The sequence below is a fragment of the Truncatella angustata genome (genome assembly GCF_020726525.1).
Source record: "Truncatella angustata strain MPI-SDFR-AT-0073 chromosome Unknown BKA67scaffold_11, whole genome shotgun sequence".
Taxonomy (NCBI): Eukaryota; Fungi; Ascomycota; class Sordariomycetes; order Amphisphaeriales; family Sporocadaceae; genus Truncatella; species Truncatella angustata.
The window spans coordinates 535,787-552,473 of NW_025763391.1; the positions used below are offsets into that span (position 1 = coordinate 535,787).

The window sequence follows — 16,687 nt, forward strand, 5'->3', positions numbered from 1 at the left end:
TGTGAAATCCCCGACGCTGCGGCTTAGAAGCGCCCGAGTCGTTGATTTTAAGGCCTAGACTAGTGGCAGACTCACCTTGGACTAGTCTAGCCTAACCTAGTCTGATGCCATTATTAGACTAAGCTTAGTCTAGACTAGTGGGCGAACACATGAAGCTGACTGTTTGATAGAAAAATGAAAAGGAAAAAAGGAAGAACGGAAAAAAAAGAAACAGGGCACATGTTTCACAGCTTTCAAACTGCTGGGTAAGACGAGATTTGTTTTTTTATTTTGTTTCTTGATGCGTTCCTCGATAGTTTCTTAGGAGATAAATATAAGGAGGCACTTGCATGCAAATCCGTGGAATATGCTGGTGCATATTGTATTTGTCATGCTTGATATGGATACTATATTATATTCAGGGCCTACACCATGGAAGAGGAAGTTTCGTATGGGCTGTGATATGTTGAAGGGCACCATCTCCATAGCATGCGAATGATCGATGAGTATTGAGGATTGAAGTCATGATGTGGTGATTAAAGATATGAAGATCTTCAAAACTGGTCCATCTCCCTAAAGATTCTTAATTTCAAACTTCTTCCTGATCTGTTCACCATACCTGATGATGGCGAAAGCTGCAGGGACTAATAGCAACGCGATGAAAGCAAGCAAGCTATTACCCCAGCCGACACCTAGGCGCTCATACATCTTTAATCCAGCTAAGGGTAATACGGCCCCGGCTACGGACCGTACCACTGTATTTGCGGCGATAGCTGAGGCGGCGTAGATGGTAAAGGCATCAATCAGATACATCTGAATTGCCATGAAGATGACGATATTTCCCGCTCCAACGATAGCAGTTCCAATGATGGGAACAATCCAGTGGACTTTATACTCCGCAGTCCATCCATAAATGAAGAGTCCGACGGGCAACATTAGAGCGCCGTAGGGAAGTGTGGGTAATCTATATTCGGGCTTTAAACCCTCCTTGACGCCGCCCATTGATTCGGCTACGGCATCCTCTTGAGCTGCTTTCTTCTTGATGTATCTGTCAGATGTCCCGCTGAACAAGCCAACACCCACCAACGACCCAACGCCGAGACCGATGTATGCCAAGCCGACCAAACTGGTACTGAAGCCGTAGTATTGCTGGAAGACCTCAGTCATAGATGTGAACATCAAGTACAGATACCCGTACGTGACTGCAACGAACATGGACATGATTATAACAATCGGTGAGTGAACAAGCATCTTTATCGGGCGAATGATGCCGCGTTTAAAATAGTCGGCGGGTGATAGACCGGCATCCAATTTGGAACGCAGAGCTAAATTCCCGGTTTGCTTTCGTAATCTTTCCACCTTGCGTTGAAGCAGAACTGGGTGGTATGTCTCTTTCATGGTGAAAACCATTACGACCGCTAGGGCGCCAGCGACAATGACAAGAATCCAGAAGTTCCATCTCCACCCCTTGGCATCGGCCAAAAAGCCTCCCGCAACCGGACCGATGATGGGACCAAGCAAGGGCCCGACAGCAAAGCCAGCCATCGCCGCAGCTCTCTTTTCTTGCGGGACCATGTCGGCAATTGATCCGCCACCGTTGGTGATTGGACAAGCACCGAAAACGCCACTGAAGAAACGGAATACGATGAGGGAGTTGAGACTCGGAGCAAGCGCACAGCCGATCACGAAGGCAATGAAGCCAATATTGCAGACGTGGTAGACGATAACCCGTCCGTAGATCTCCGACATTGGCGCAATTACTAACGGCCCGGAAGCAAAACCCAGGACATAGACGGACACCACGAACGAGGCTAGTTCCAGACTATCGCTCTGGAACTCGCGCATCAGCTGAGGTACGCCAGGCGCAAAAATAGCTTTTAACAAGATTAGTTAAGCTTGACAACATTTTACCGGACGACATCAACTCACAAGAAGCCAACGGAGTCAAAAAGGTCATAAAACTGATGAGAACTAAGTTGGTCAGGGTGCGCCAACGTGGCCAGTGAAATGGATATTCAGGGTCGTTCTCGTCCCACCAGACAATATCCGGATCAGCATCTTCAACGTCATCGGCGGAATTTGCGGCAGCTTCTTTCTCGACATCACGGGTATCACTCTCAATCGCGATACTCCCTGAGCTATTCCCTGGAAGTGGTTTATCAGTGATAGTTGCGATCTTGCTTGGTATAGAACCCTCTGTTAATGGTATATGCGCATCATGGACCTCGTCGAAAGCTTGCTGGCTTGTCGTTTCCCCAACTTGCGATTGCTTGCTAGTGCCAGTGTGCGCGACGGACGCCGGTGTCGCGTTGGATGCCATGCCAATGTCGGCTCCTTTTGTCTCCTGCTCTGCAGAGGCGAGAAGATGACGCTGGTTGGGACAAGGTCACCAAACACAGCAGAAATCCATCTTCTAGTAAAGATTAAAGAGCACAGAAACTTTGACGGAATTAAAGAATAAACACCGGTGAGATTCCGTCGAGCTATTTTACATGGTCTTACAATGACACACTCACCCAAAGATCTGGTAATCGAATGTTACATTATTGATGGACTATGCCCAGAACGGTATAGACAAGCTAGCCTAGTAGGCATAAATGCTGCATAATAGATCAAATTGCCGCCTCGATATGCTCTCGGGCTTCAGCCATCCCGAGAACTTCCCAATGCACGTGGACTTCCTACAGCGCTTCCCTTGTGGCTGGCCCGAGATTGAGGTTGCAGCCTTTCTCACTCAATCTACTCCGTGCAAGCCGCCAGCTGCATCCGCAGGTCTCAAGTCCCGAACCACCAACTCGCGTGGTGGCGCACCTCAGTCCAACAGTTGGGCGCGTAGCATGTCATCGTAAAGGACTGAGTGCCTGCCAGTGATTCAAGGAAAACCCTCCGCGAGCAGCAAAAGATGTGATGAGGCTCGCGCCTGGTGTTGAGCAGTCGCACCTCCGTGCTGCACCAAATAGGCAGCTAGGTATGCAGCTTACTGCCGAGATGAGCGACACCCCTGCGCCTTCTTTTGCGACACAACCAGAAGCAGTTCTTCAATGTCGCGTCGCGTCGCGTGGCTTCGCTGCCATCTCAAAGTCTTCTAAATTTCTTGTGAAGTATCTCATGATACAAAAATTGTGCCATTATCTCAATCGGCATCGCTATGAAACAAACTCTGATAGCATCGGCGGCATTGCTTGGGAACTGCCGCGGGTCTTTATTTGGCAATGTCCAACAGCCCCTTGTAGCACCACCACGCATGAGTGACGGCTATGGAGAGCAGACAGGGAATACTAGTGGTATCAATTCAGACCTGGACCAATATATCACGGAATTGATGAAACGATGGCATGTTCCCGGGCTCGCAGTTGCAATCGTTCAAGGCAATGAAACATAGGCTAAAGTATGACCCTGCTTCATTCTCTGCAATCAAGAATAAAAGCTTCGTTGTTCTTCATGTCATTGAATCAGATCGTCCTACAAAATGGTGGCTAACATTATTTGCTGTCCATGATCTTGCATGCCTATCAAGCATCCTCTTTGAGTATCTGAGTTGATGATATCTATAGGGTTTGGATGTGCGTCTCTTCCTTTAACACCAGTGACCCCTGAGACGCTTTTCTGGACTGGGAGCACGACAAAGTCTTTTACGGCGGCAGGATTGTCGCTTCTGGTCGAAAATTTTCGGATTACTGTTTGATTCAATGGGAAACACCAATTTTAAGTCTGCTGCGTGACGAATTTGTTCTGAGTGATGCATGGGCCACCGAGCACATCACAATCGAAGATGCTTTGTCACACCAAACGGGCTACCCTCGCCATGATTTCGCTTTTCTCATAACCCCGGAGGATGTAGTTCGCCGCCTGCGTCATCTCCCAATGACAGCGGAGCCTTGTGCCAAATTTCAGTGCAACAACCAAATGTTCGCCACTATTTGATATCAAAAATTTTGAACCTGAGCTTGGGCGAGTTCTTCCATACTCATCTATTTGGACCAATGTCTCTGAGTCATATATTCCTTGGCGCACACGATCCGAAGTACAAGTCTAGCGGGCTCCGTGTTGCTGACGGTTACTACTATAAGAACAGCACCGATGAGTTCATTAAGCAGCCCTTGGATGATCAATCAGCAGACGAAGGGGCTGGTGCCATCATATCTAGTGTTCTAGATTATGCCAAGTACCTTCGCATCATGATGACCGAGGCAGGCCCGCTTTCGAAAGATGGCCACAGCGAGTTGAGAACACCAAGAAGCTCCAACGCCGCTCAAAACCACCATTTGTAGGGCTCACTACACGTTTCGCAGGTTCGGAAAGCGGCATCTTCCAGAACGAGCAAGTATGGTCTCACAGTGGCTGGGTGACCGTCTTTCGTACAGAGACGCTCATGATTCCATCAAAGAATATTGGGATTGTGGCAGTAGAAAACTACCCAGTTGACGTAGTCGAAATTATCAAATACCGAATCCTCTACGACTTATTTGATATATCTCAGGAAGAACGATTTGATCATGAAGCAGCGTGAGTAGACCATCAACTCGGGTAGTTCTTGCTAGCAACACTCAGATCTTTGGAGAATGAAAAGGTCAGGCTCCGAGCTCTTGAGACATGCCCAAAACGGCTCTACCCCGATCTCTCTTCTCCACCCAAGCCACCATCCAACCCCCTGCACTTGCACACTGGAGTTTGGGTCGATCCTGGATACGGAAGATTCATCGTTACTACTGTCTGTGGCGGTGTTGAACAGGAAGATAATACACACCGGCAGTGCCACGGCCAGCTGGGTTTACATTTCAAAACGCCAGCTCATATAATCATACAGTTCTACGCTAACTTGCAGCACATGACAGGCAACAAATGGATTGGTTAGGTCTACACACCGTCATTTAAAGACCCTGATAACCCATTGCTCTATATACGAGTACACTTTCGTTTAGACGGTAAGGGCCGAGTCGCGCAGCTCGGTGCCGATCTCCGAATGGAAGGAGAAGATGGTCATCTTGTTGAATTCAGTCGTGAGTCTCGAGACCAGTAGCGCCTATGACCTTAGTTTTTTAGGAAGACTACGACCATATCCTATGATCCAAACTTAAACAAACGATGACACACGGTCAAGTCGTGGATTTCTGCGGTTGAGTATTGTTAAAGGGTCTGCTGACCATAGCGTAGTGGATCCGCTAGTAAAAGTCTTTGCTAGCTAGTCTTATATACACCCCGCCAGGATTATAAAATGTTAGATCGTTACAAGCCCCAAATCTTGCACCCACTGGTCCCATCCTCCCCCGGCAAGTACTTCCCCATACTAAACAGTATGACATGATACTTCTGGCCGGGGAGAGCTGGAAACTTCTAATACGCTCGTGAATATTAAAATTAAGACAAAATATTAACGGTACAATTTGTCCATACAGCCAGCCAGCACAGCCAGCCAGCCAGCCATACGGCTATGCATCAATACATCTGTATCGTCGACCAGCTTTATTATGGATATCCAAGCCTTAGTAAACCAGTTACCATGCCATGAGAGCCCAGCTGCCAAACGGCACTACCGTCTGCAAAATACAACGTGAAAAAAAGCCTGTTACCGTACGACAGCCTCGCTCCTAAGAGCTACTTTGTAATTAGAGATGGCCGTATACGTACTCAACTATACCAGAGGATTTCTTAGAAACGCTGGTACGGTCGATGCCCCATCAACTACGTGAAGCTTTCCGTACCGCAGGTGAACGTCTTAATTATTAAGTGTACCATAGTAGCAATAGAATATATTACCAAAAGTAGTATAGCGTTGTACCTGCGCTAACATATGTGATCCTGGCAGAGGTGTAGTCTAGTATAAAGAAATTTCAGCTTAGTCTAGTGTTAGGGGTTGTACACGCCACGTCCCCGTAAGCAAGACAATGCCAATGCAGCGTAACAAGTCATCTCACTTATATGTTCCCATGAGCCGTCAACCATCTGATTCCTCAGGATCCCATTGAGCATTTGTAATGAAACAAGCGTAAGCTGATCCTCTAAGCTTGGAAGGATCCCGATGAGCTTTACAGGAAGATGTTAGCTACATTCCAGAGGTACGATTCTGCTAGCTCGTCCTATCAAGTTGCGTTCATTAGATATGCCACTTTAAAAGCTGTTGATCTCAGCATAGACCCATCTATATCCCCCATATGTGGAGACTCTGTGACAATAGATTAGGCCTCGAGTTGAAATATATGCTGAATGATGAGTATTTCAAAGCCAACATGATCACATGTGGTGACTTCGAATCCGGCAAGTAGCTCCCTAAAAGCGTGCTCTGCCATATAGCGTCTGCACTACCAGTCAAGATGATGGGGCCTGCTTTGATGTGTCTTCTCACCGACAACGATGCTGCCGCCGTGTTCAAATTTCCACCGGTGGTTGAAGCATAAGACTCGCAGGAGAATAAACAGAGTTGCGCTACTAGAATACATTCGTGGGATGCTACAAAGAGCCAACTAATCATGCTGTTATCATGTGTTTCTTGTAGGTTTGGTATCCAGGCGGTACCGTAAATTGAGGTGGACATGGATCCAAAACCGTAATCTGTGCAACACCTCGACGCTATATCTGAGATGAAGACCTGAGCCTGTTGTTTAAGTGCCAAATTCATGATTACTATGATGAACTACGTCTCTGCGGTTAGGTCAAGCATTTTACTCACTCGCTACCACACTCAAACTGATACAACGCAGGTATGATCGGTACGTTTTGTATTTTTGATTATTCACACTACAGATACTTAATTTGGTAAAATAGGAACTTTTCACCTCAGTCCACGCCCTATCAACGTCACCATTCTGCCGAGATTGACGCGCCTCTCCTTATTACATCCGTGTAAATCTCTTTGGGTTGATCTCGTGCGACGCTCAGCGGCTGCATTGAGCTTGCATTGTAATGGTCAGTTATTGCTGACTAGTCCTTGTAACACTTGCACATACATCTACCTTCGCTGACGAGTCTTAGTAATTTAGCCACCGTAAAAGATCCATTTAAGAAATCTGGCAGAAAATATTGCAGCACGCATGGTTGTACTACGAAAATACATATCGCGTACGGCACAGCCCACTGATTTCGTAGGCTTTGCCTGGTGTTCCCCCGCATTTGCAGGCTCCGAACTGCAGCCTCTCAGTTGGTTAATTAAACCATCTCGGCAGCTTGTAGGGGTCCGTTCTCCGTCCTTACTCCTGAGGGACTGTGATTCCTCAGAACTGTCTCATTCAAAATCAGTATGATAAGATCGTAGCCTCATTGTGGATGCTCTACTCGTCAATGTAAGCCTTTAGATGCAGTTTGACGGTGCTAGTATCCGTTCCGTCAGATCGTCTTATTACAGATTGCTTGTTTATTTGTTTGTTTGTTTGCTTGCTTATGAGCACCAATTGAAGGATATTTCTTGCTTGAGGCTGCATCTTTGGTGTTGGTTGTTTAGAGGGTGGGAGGTGACAAACCACGAGCTCTTGTAGAAGGGTTTGAATATAACTTGTTGCTTGACCTTCAGGTCAGTGTGACAAACATCGAGACGTGTATTCAGGTGCTAGAAAAATTAGCGTCACAAGCCACGAAATAGTTGCTCGAGCTAGATAGTCGCTTGACACTTTTCCTTGCGTTGCGCGACACGAAATAGTGAACTTAGCCGTTCCTTCTCGGATGGTCAACTTTGCTTTCATGTTTATTCATCGCCTTGATTTCATCAGCTTGTATTCTATAAACCTACAACCGTCGCATTGATTCTATGCGGCCTTTGGATTCTCAGTTGCAAAGATGCACAGCCAATTCGCATCTGGCTAGCACGTATGTATTAGCCTTCGGGCTTGATAACCACTTAATGGCTGGTTAGAAATCACTGCTGACCAATTTTCAGCCCCAGGTCCGAACCTCTGAAAGGCCATTGTAGCCCTGGAGGAGCTCGGTTTACCCTATGAAGTCAAGTCAATCAGATTTGAGGATATTAAGAAGCCTCCGTTCACAGACCTAAAACCCAACGGTCGAGATCCCGGTTTGCTTTCCCAATTCTGGTTTCCCACGCGCCTGAGAATACTGACTCTTTGTGAAGCAACTGAAGATCCAATCACCGGCATTCAATGAGTATGCAGAATATACTTTCTCTAATCTAAAGGCCATTCCCGTCTTTTCAACATATGTTGAGGCTATCATGACTATTTCGGATTGAATATTCCTCCCGCCCTTGCTGAATAGAAATTATAGACCATGAATAGGGTAATGGTAACCTCGACCCGACATAGCCATAACAAGTTACCAGACAACTTTTCAAACTTCAAAATTCACCACGGTACTAATTAAATGCAATGCGACGAATCAGCTTCAGGGAACGATGTAACTACGAACCGTATAACAAACTTGGCTGGATTTATGGTTTAAAACTCTATGGTCTAGGAACATGCGAAGACAACGACACTACTAGCCGTTCGACCCAAGGCGATTGACTTTCCAACGACAAAATGTGACCTGAGCGCGGGAAATATATCACCTAAAGCCAGTATATGACCATCAGAGAAGATCGTTATAGCCTACTCAACTTTGCTAACCTTGACGACGAACGGTTTTGGGGTCTTGATGACAATCGTAGCAAAAGGACTAATTAACTCCCGGGAAAGCGGGCTTGCTGGGCAGCTTCCACCTCGACACGGACTGGCCTTTGCGGGATGGTTGTAGCGTGGACTTGACCTTGCGCACTGGTGAACATAGCCGCCATCTCAGAGAATTCGGCTGGTACAAGGCAATACCAGACCTAGTTGATGAGATGATTATCCGGTTACACGTGTCCTTGCTTGGTAGAGATAAGGTAGCTGGTTTCTTTAACTTCGAGCGACGAATACCGTGTATAAGTTGGGCGAGCCTCACCTTGTGAAGTATGTTACTCCCAGAGAAAAGAAGCTCAGGCTGTTCAATAAGTAATCCACTATCTCCGTTGACACGTGCCGCTCTGGTACTGCTGCCGATCTATCTAGTCAACAATTGCTCTGAGAACGGTGCTTCTGGTTTCTAGCTCGTTTTGTGACACGACATGGGAGTAATTGAGGTGATGGCCATCACGGAGCTCCCCACGACTTTGCGCACTCCGCCGCAATACCTGACCGGCCAGTGTGTCATGGATCGGGGTGATGTAATAAAAGTTGTTTGACCGACCTTTGAATTGGAGTCGCCCCGTTGAACTCTCCAAGCGAACATCCACCAGGACGTGGTTTAACCTAGGTAATGGGTCCCTGTTCGGGGGAAGAGGGCCGTTAGCTCCAAGTGGTTTGACTGACAGCCACAAAATGCGGAGAAGCATGAATTCGCGCTCGAATCACCATCATCTCGCAGACGTCAAATTGAGGCCAAGCTCACTTCGGTAGCGAATTACCCCGCGACTGGGGCCCGCGGCCGGGAAATTTATTGCTCCCTCCAAAAGCTTGGCAATCTCCGCATTTTCCAGCATCTTTAGCTCTGGCCAGCTGCAAGTCGTTGCATGTCGTATGTATGGTGCATGTCATCATGGGCTCGATTGACCCAAGCTTGCAAAAGGCGGGATCATGGATAAAAGCCCAGAGGCCCAGGGCGTGCCGACAGATGGCCTCTGGACTCTGTTCTCGCTCCGCTTGACGACCTCTCAACATCGAACGTCACCATGGTTGGGTTGAAGAAGTTGGCTGCCTTGTGCGGCTTGGCCTCGTCCTTCGTTGCCGTTCTCGGCCAGGGGAACTCAACCGATTGGCCGCTGCACGAGAACGGCCTCACGGATCTGGTCGAGTGGGATCACTATAGCTTCCATGTAAATGGTCAACGGCTTTTCGTCTTCTCGGGAGAATTCCACTATTGGCGCTATCCTGTCCCTGAGCTCTGGAAGGATCTTCTCGAGAAGGTCAAGGCAGCCGGCTTCAATGCCTTCTCCATCTACAACCACTGGGGTTACCATGAGGCCACGCCAGGAGTACTCGACTTCGAGTCAGGAGCACACAACTTCACCTCTATCATGACTCTTGCGAAAGACCTTGGGCTCTACATGATCATTCGACCTGGTCCCTATGTCAACGCTGAGGCCAATGCAGGTGGCTTCCCACTGTGGGTCACTACTGGTGCCTACGGTGGCCTCCGTGACAACGACACGAGATACACCGAGGCCTGGACACCATACTTTAGCACCATCTCGCAGATCATCGCTCCTCATCTTATCACCAACGGTGGCAACGTTATTCTATTCCAAATTGAGAATGAGCTGGGTAACCAGTGGACCAACATTAAGAAAAGGATAAGCAATGTTGCTGCACAAGAGTATATGCAACTTCTCGAAGACACTGCTCGCGACAATGGCATTGACGTGCCATTAACCCACAACTTACCCAATATGAATGGTTACTCGTGGTCTCAGGACTTCTCAAACGCCACTGGCAACGTGGACGTCGTGGGTTTGGACAGCTACCCGTCATGCTGGAGTTGCAACTTGAGCGAGTGCACCAGCACCAATGGAGAGTACGTCTCTTACCAAACTCAAAACTACTACGACTACTTCACTGTACAGTCTCCGACACAGCCAAACTTCATGCCGGAGTTCCAAGGTGGTTCGTACAATCCATGGGGTGGCCCGCAAGGCGGATGCCCCGGAGATATCGGTGCTGATTTCGCAAATTTGTTCTATCGTAACCTCATATACCAGCGGGTCAGCGCCATCTCGCTGTACATGTTGTTTGGCGGAACCTCATGGGGCTGGCATGCTGCACCAGTCGTTGCGTCGAGCTACGACTACTCGTCACCGGTTTCCGAGAACCGTGCCATCGGAAGCAAGTATTACGAGACCAAGCTTCTAACTCAGTTCACGCGAGTTGCACGTGACCTTTCCAAGACAGATAGACTTGGAAACAGCACAAGCTACTCGAGCAATTCTGCCATCACCGTTTCAGAGCTTCGAAACCCAGACACAGGAGCCGCTTTTTATGTCACGCAGCATGACTACTCGCCATCGTCGACTGTCGAAACATTCACCATCAACGTGAACACCTCTGCCGGTGCCTTGACTATCCCTCAGTATGGCACAGAGATTACCATCAATGGCCATCAGTCCAAGATCATTGTTACAGATTTTGCCTTTGGTTCCAAGTCGCTGCTTTACTCTACTGCTGAGGTGCTGACATACGCCATTATCGATGGAAAAGAAGTTCTGGCTCTCTGGGTTCCAACTGGCGAGTCAGGAGAGTTCACTATTGATGGAGTCAGGACCGCGAGTGTTGCAACGTGCAATGGCTGCGCAAACGTCAAGATCTATTCAGGCGAGTCCAACATCACCGTTTCGTTCATGCAAAATGCCGGCATGAGCACCCTTGAGCTGGGAGACGGGTCGAAGGTGGTACTTCTTGATCGTTCTGCCGCTTACTTGTTCTGGTCGCCGTCTCTCGACAACAACCCGCTTGAGGCTGGAAATAACACAGGTTAGTCTATCTGTTCAGTACCGTAACTCCCTATTCTAACATCACCTAGTCCTTGTCCATGGACCCTACCTTGTTCGTACAGCTACTATTGATAACCAAGCCTTGGCACTGACTGGTGATGTTGCAAACGCTACAACTATCACTGTCTTTGCACCTAAGGACGTATGCTCTGTCACATGGAACGGCAAGAAACTCGACATTAAACCATCAAAGTCAGGTGCTCTGACCGCTTCGCTTGATGGCGGCGCGCACTTTACTCTTCCGGAACTAAGCGGTTGGGCGTACGCTGACAGCCTGCCCGAAATCCAGAGCAATTACTCTGCTGACAGTAAGGCATGGGTTGCAGCCACTAACACTAACACCTCTAACCCCACTGTGCCGGCACTGAACAACCCCGTACTCTACGTCGATGACTACCAGATCCATGTTGGCAACCACATCTACCGCGCAACCTTTTCCGCAACCTCCGAGCCCCCATCAGGCGTCTTCCTCAACATTACCGGTGGGACGGCGTTCGGCTACTCAGCATGGCTAAACGGCAAGTTTATCGGCTCTTGGCTTGGCCTTTCGTGGATTGACAAGGAGGCCAGCACCTTCTCTTTCTCCAACGCGACACTAAACGCGGACGATGAGAATGTGCTCATCGTTGTCATGGACAATTCGGGTCATGATCAGCGCACCGCTGCGCTGAACCCCCGTGGTATCTTTAATGCCACTCTGGTCGGGCCTGGTAGCTATTCTTTCGATGAATGGAAGATTGCAGGTACGGCTGGTCGCGAGGATGTTCTTGACCCTGTTAGGGGTCCCCTGAATGAAGGTGGTCTTTGGGCCGAGAGAGTCGGTGTTCATTTGCCCGACTATCCCAAGGACTCTCTAGTCGAGCTTGGCTCAAACAGCACTACGCTATCCGTCCCAGAGGCTGGCATTCGTGTCTTCCATACGGTTGTCCCACTGTCGGTTCCCGCTGGTCTCGATGTGTCCATTTCCTTCCGCCTCACCGCGCCCTCGAACGTGACCTTTGAGTCAGAGCATGGATACACCAACCAGCTCCGCGCCCTCCTATTTGTCAACGGATACCAATACGGCCGCTTCAACCCGTACATCGGAAACCAGATCGACTTCCCGGTTCCACCCGGAATTCTAAACTACAATGGTGACAACACAATTGTTGTCACCGTATGGAGTCAGAGTGCAGATGGTGCCGAGGTGAAGATTGAGTGGAATCTGGAATACGTTCACGAGAGCAGTTATGACATGCTGTTCAATAGCGCCTACCTACGACCGGGCTGGACTGAGGACAGACTGGAGTGGGCTTAAGAGAGACACAAATGAAGCAATTGTAGCTAATTATCTTCAATTAATCTTAATTGTACAAACCATTCATATGGAGACATTATTCATTACTACCTAGCTAGCTTAGTCTCGGGTATGCGACTTATGACGACTTCATTTTGTCCCGTACGTGACCAAGCTGCAATCGCAGCAAGATAAAACTGCATCACCATTCTTCGCCACTATTGTTACTACCTAGTTTGAGATTCCTATAATCCATTTTCTTCTCGTCGCAGGCGTCCCGGCTAATTTTAGTTGGTCACAACAAGCTCTAATGATATATACCGAGTTGGTCAAAGCTAGTAGTGAGTGTGGCTGGACGAGGAGCGGAAACGAATCCCTCGCACCCGAACTGACTCTTCTCAGTTCGATCAAGAGACTTGACTCCCACCAGAGTAAATTCAACCTTTACTCGAACAAGCTTGGAACCCCTCGGCGCACTCTCGCTTGCATGCAACGTTCTTCAGGTCGTCGAACGTGGCGCCCAGATACTGAGCCAAACCGCAGGATATCGCTCTGCCGCTGACGGGGTGCGGCATTTGATGACGACGCCTTTCTTTTCTAGATGAGCATCAAGCCACGACCAGCTCCCATTGTTCTACGAGAAAGAGTTGGTTGCTTTTTTCTCGACCAAGCCTGGATGTTCTGAAAAGCCTGGTGAATGTGTCTTGGATGTATCGGGTCTGTATCATCCGGTGAAACAAATAAACTAGCCGGCTTCTCGGCCATGGAGACTGTACTGTCAGGACGACTGGGACCGCTTGGCTGTTCCAACTTCTGCATGGCGAGTGCCATCTCCGTCAGTCTTTGCACCATATCTGCCGTCAAGAAGCCGAGGATTTCAAGTACATCATCCGAAGGCTTGTGTTCAGCGATGACACCGAGACCAGACCATTCCCGAAAACGTTTCGTCTTGCGCCAAGTGAATGAGGCATGGCGGTACTCAGACCAGGCTGTATACTCTTGTATTGTCATACCCTCGGTCTTCTTGTCGGCTTGGCGCAATCTCTCGAGAGATCCGCCATCTGTTTTGTCCAGAACAAACATACCCGCATCGTTTGGGGTTCTTTCGGAATAGTAACTTGCAATATCCCATGGCAGAGTAGTTGTCATTGGCTCCGTCGTCTTGGCCTCTGAAGGATTCTCTGCTGCATTCGCAGCTACTTGGTCAATGGCTGGATTTTCGACGGTAACGGCATCAAATTTTGCGCCTTTCTCGTCATCTGAGTCCTTGACATTCTTGCGGATATTCTTCCAGGCAAGAAGGCTACGCAGTCGAGCGACCCTGGAGTCATCGTGCCGGAACTGGAATATGAGATCATAGTTCGAAAAAAGTCGAGAACCCCGTCGAGCAGCGAGATCGTTGGCTGTAGTGAGCTACCGAGAAGCCTGGGTCAGAGTCCATGAGCGAGACGCGAAGATCTAGCAAACTGTATGAGAGACTATGCAGCATATACTAACTATGAAGACCACTTGTTGCTTGACTATATCTTCCACTAGTGAAATCGTCTGTAGCGATGGACTTCGAGTTTCACCTGCTATATGCATCATCTGAACAAGGTCTTGTGAGCTTCTGGTGTTGATTTCAAGTATCCAAACTAAAGAATGGCAGAAATATACCTGCTGGATCTCCTGTGCGAATTTTAGTTCCGTGTTGGACATGATTGTGATACAATACCGAAATTGTGCTGGATTGAGATGTGCGAAGAACAAAAAGCCTGGTGGAATTTGAAAGAGAAAAAACTAGGACGTGTCTATCTTTCTCCGAAATTGGAGTCTAAAAATCCAGTGCAATTGTTGCAAAAAACATCGGAAATTCAGTTGGAAATCCCTGTGGCAATGTTATGATACTTCTGCATCCTTTCCGTTTATAAAGAAAATGTACAGTGGGTGTTAAGACCTCACACCGTGTTTGGCAGCCTCGAAAAAGCAATATGGATATAGGGAAAAGAGAGGGGGAATGCGAATACTTCGTAAAAAGACGTGTACGTACAGAGTGGATCATGGGCTGTGTGGGGAAAGCACTACGCTACGTTAGATATGACGGCTACGGCCTAAGGAGCTGAGCTTGACTTCGCGAGGATGCTCGACCGTGTATTTTTGCGTGGTTCGCGATGAACCCTTTTCGTTCTTTAGCTTTCCATTTTATTTCCATAAAATATAGGGTGAACAGCAAGGTAAGTCTTCGTGCTCTAGTCGCCATGATATTAGATATACAAAGATCTACGCTATACCAATCGAGCAAAAGTCTGAGTAGATGCCAACTTTTTTCTTTTTTACCAATGCGTGATTAGGGACTATTTAGTGCTTCTCGACCGCCAACGCGCATCCTGTCTCATCAGTAGTGCGGTAATACTTCTTGTAGTCTTCTTCTTAGATGAGCGAAGGACACACCAATCTAGTTGACTGCTCCAAGGAGAGCTATTTTCTCTCGTCTTTTATTGTTGCCAAACACATACGCTTCTATGTTAAGATTCTCCATATCTGAACCAATCAAATTGTTGGTTCCTGACGTGACTACTATATCGCTTAGCTTGGGGAGTCGGTAGGAAACCATACCACGATGATAATGGCGCTTCTCCCATTGGGCAGCGGGTGTCCGGGCGACCACAAACGCCGGGCAGTTGCTGGTTGCGAGTCCGTCAACAGTCATAACTCTTTCTTTTTTAACTGTTCGATCATATTCTCCTTGCTAATTTGGTTCAATACTCCTTCTTTCAATTGCATGAGCACATTCTGAGGTCGGAAACCGCCGTGGCAGACGCTGTGGCGATGAAGAAAGTCGAGTCCTTTCGCCATCTGAGAGCAAGCACTCTTTATTCGTTTAGACTCCGTCAGAGTCGCTAATTCCAGTCTCAAATCTTCCAAGGTTGGCCCAAGCACAGGTAGCACCGAGCAGAGATGTCGGCCATTAGGTCTGTCGATCCAGAATGTATCGGTAGCGACACAAATGTGATTTTTCATGAGCTCAGAAGAATCAACCAAGCGTTCTCGGAAGAGTTCCAAAACTCTCAGGTCTGAGCATTTCGGGGACGAATGACTTGCTGCATTGATCTTCATCGCCTTCCATTGTTTCGTCTTGAGCTCGTAACACAGCCAAGCTGTAGAAATGCCGCCTTGTCCCAGTTTCGAAATGACTTCAAATCTGCCATCAAGGACGTCAAAAAGTTCGACGGGGTGGTACCCGCCCGGCTTGTAGTGCTCTATGAACTCTACCTCTTCGGCGATGTCGACCCTTCGATGTTTTCGTGCTGGTAGTCGTGGTAAACGTGGGGGCTATATTTCTATTGGTGTCAAGTGTTGTCCGATAGAATTACTGCCAGTAAATATTCTTCGTTGGGCGAGCTTGTATCCTTGAGATCCTTTTTCAAGCAAGCGAAATTCTCTGGAATAATGATTTGAAAGATTTCCAAGTTCCGCCTCATTCCTGCGCCAGTGTTTGGCCTACTGCTGATTTTTCTTTCGTCTCAGGGATGATGTTTACAGACGAGTGGATGACACATCAGCTCATCCTATGGCGTTGTGAAGTTAGTGGAAAAGACATGTCAAGAGATGGTGTATGGCGGCCCAGCGAAGTAAGGTAGAACCCCGCCTTGTGAATCAACAGTGGCCGCTTCAGGATACCACACTGTAGTTGCGTCACGAGAGAACACAAGTGATGATTCAGAAATCTGAATGTGGTGTGACGTTGTTCAACCTCCAATTGAGCCAGTGCGGATGAGAAATGTTATGCTTGTTAATACGTTACAACCAGATATGTCCCAAGCGCCCTACAAATGGGACAAGTAGTTATTGGGATAAAGAGTAAAGTGATTCGACCACGTCCGTGATATACACCAGCGTGATGTTATAGATGTGATTTGCTGAAAGAAGACACGCCAATAATTGGCGCTCTTAGCTTGAATATGTGTGATAAAGTGGACCTGTCAATCAAAGACTGTTGAGTA

The 16,687-nt window shown here is 47.9% G+C and overlaps 5 protein-coding genes across 5 annotated transcripts; 2 read left to right on the plus strand and 3 right to left on the minus strand.

The window, feature by feature from the left end:
• Positions 1–249: 249 nt before the first annotated feature.
• BKA67DRAFT_613345 (putative bicyclomycin resistance protein) lies at positions 250–2,451 on the minus strand. Its single transcript, XM_046105408.1, has 2 exons — positions 1,909–2,451; positions 250–1,853 (listed from the first exon to the last, which is right to left on the minus strand). The coding sequence occupies exons 1-2, from the start codon at positions 2,297–2,299 to the stop codon at positions 553–555; spliced, it is 1,692 nt and encodes a 563-aa protein (XP_045951927.1). The 5' UTR covers positions 2,300–2,451; the 3' UTR covers positions 250–552.
• Positions 2,452–3,915: 1,464 nt separating this feature from the next.
• Positions 3,916–4,524, plus strand: BKA67DRAFT_584971 (uncharacterized protein). The gene has a single exon (XM_046104180.1). It carries the CDS (start codon positions 3,963–3,965, stop codon positions 4,248–4,250), a length of 288 nt encoding a protein of 95 aa, XP_045951928.1. The 5' UTR covers positions 3,916–3,962; the 3' UTR covers positions 4,251–4,524.
• A 5,089-nt stretch (positions 4,525–9,613) lies between these two features.
• On the plus strand, positions 9,614–12,725 carry BKA67DRAFT_527048 (putative beta-galactosidase B; the record flags this gene model as incomplete). The annotated part of the gene is made up of 2 exons (XM_046098806.1): positions 9,614–11,408; positions 11,458–12,725. 2 exons carry the CDS (start codon positions 9,614–9,616, stop codon positions 12,723–12,725), a joined length of 3,063 nt encoding a protein of 1,020 aa, XP_045951929.1.
• A 576-nt stretch (positions 12,726–13,301) lies between these two features.
• BKA67DRAFT_664497 (transcription initiation factor IID, 18kD subunit-domain-containing protein) lies at positions 13,302–14,402 on the minus strand (the record flags this gene model as incomplete). Its single annotated transcript, XM_046108387.1, has 3 exons — positions 13,302–14,117; positions 14,202–14,291; positions 14,361–14,402. The coding sequence occupies 3 exons, from the start codon at positions 14,400–14,402 to the stop codon at positions 13,302–13,304; spliced, it is 948 nt and encodes a 315-aa protein (XP_045951930.1).
• Positions 14,403–15,168: 766 nt separating this feature from the next.
• Positions 15,169–16,165, minus strand: BKA67DRAFT_669559 (kinase-like domain-containing protein; the record flags this gene model as incomplete). Its single annotated transcript, XM_046108661.1, has 2 exons — positions 15,169–16,016; positions 16,058–16,165. The coding sequence occupies 2 exons, from the start codon at positions 16,163–16,165 to the stop codon at positions 15,390–15,392; spliced, it is 735 nt and encodes a 244-aa protein (XP_045951931.1). The 3' UTR covers positions 15,169–15,389.
• Between the last annotated feature and the right edge of the window lie 522 nt (positions 16,166–16,687).

Excerpts from the sequence above, each read along its gene's own strand:
- BKA67DRAFT_584971 (XM_046104180.1), top strand. The coding sequence starts at position 3,963 with ATGTCTCTGAGTCATATATTCCTTGGCGCACACGATCCGAAGTACAAG.
- BKA67DRAFT_613345 (XM_046105408.1), bottom strand. The coding sequence starts at position 2,299 with ATGGCATCCAACGCGACACCGGCGTCCGTCGCGCACACTGGCACTAGC. Across the intron at positions 1,854-1,908 it reads TTTGACTCCGTTGGCTTCTT|CTATTTTTGCGCCTGGCGTA; the intron begins GTGAGTTGATGT and ends TCTTGTTAAAAG.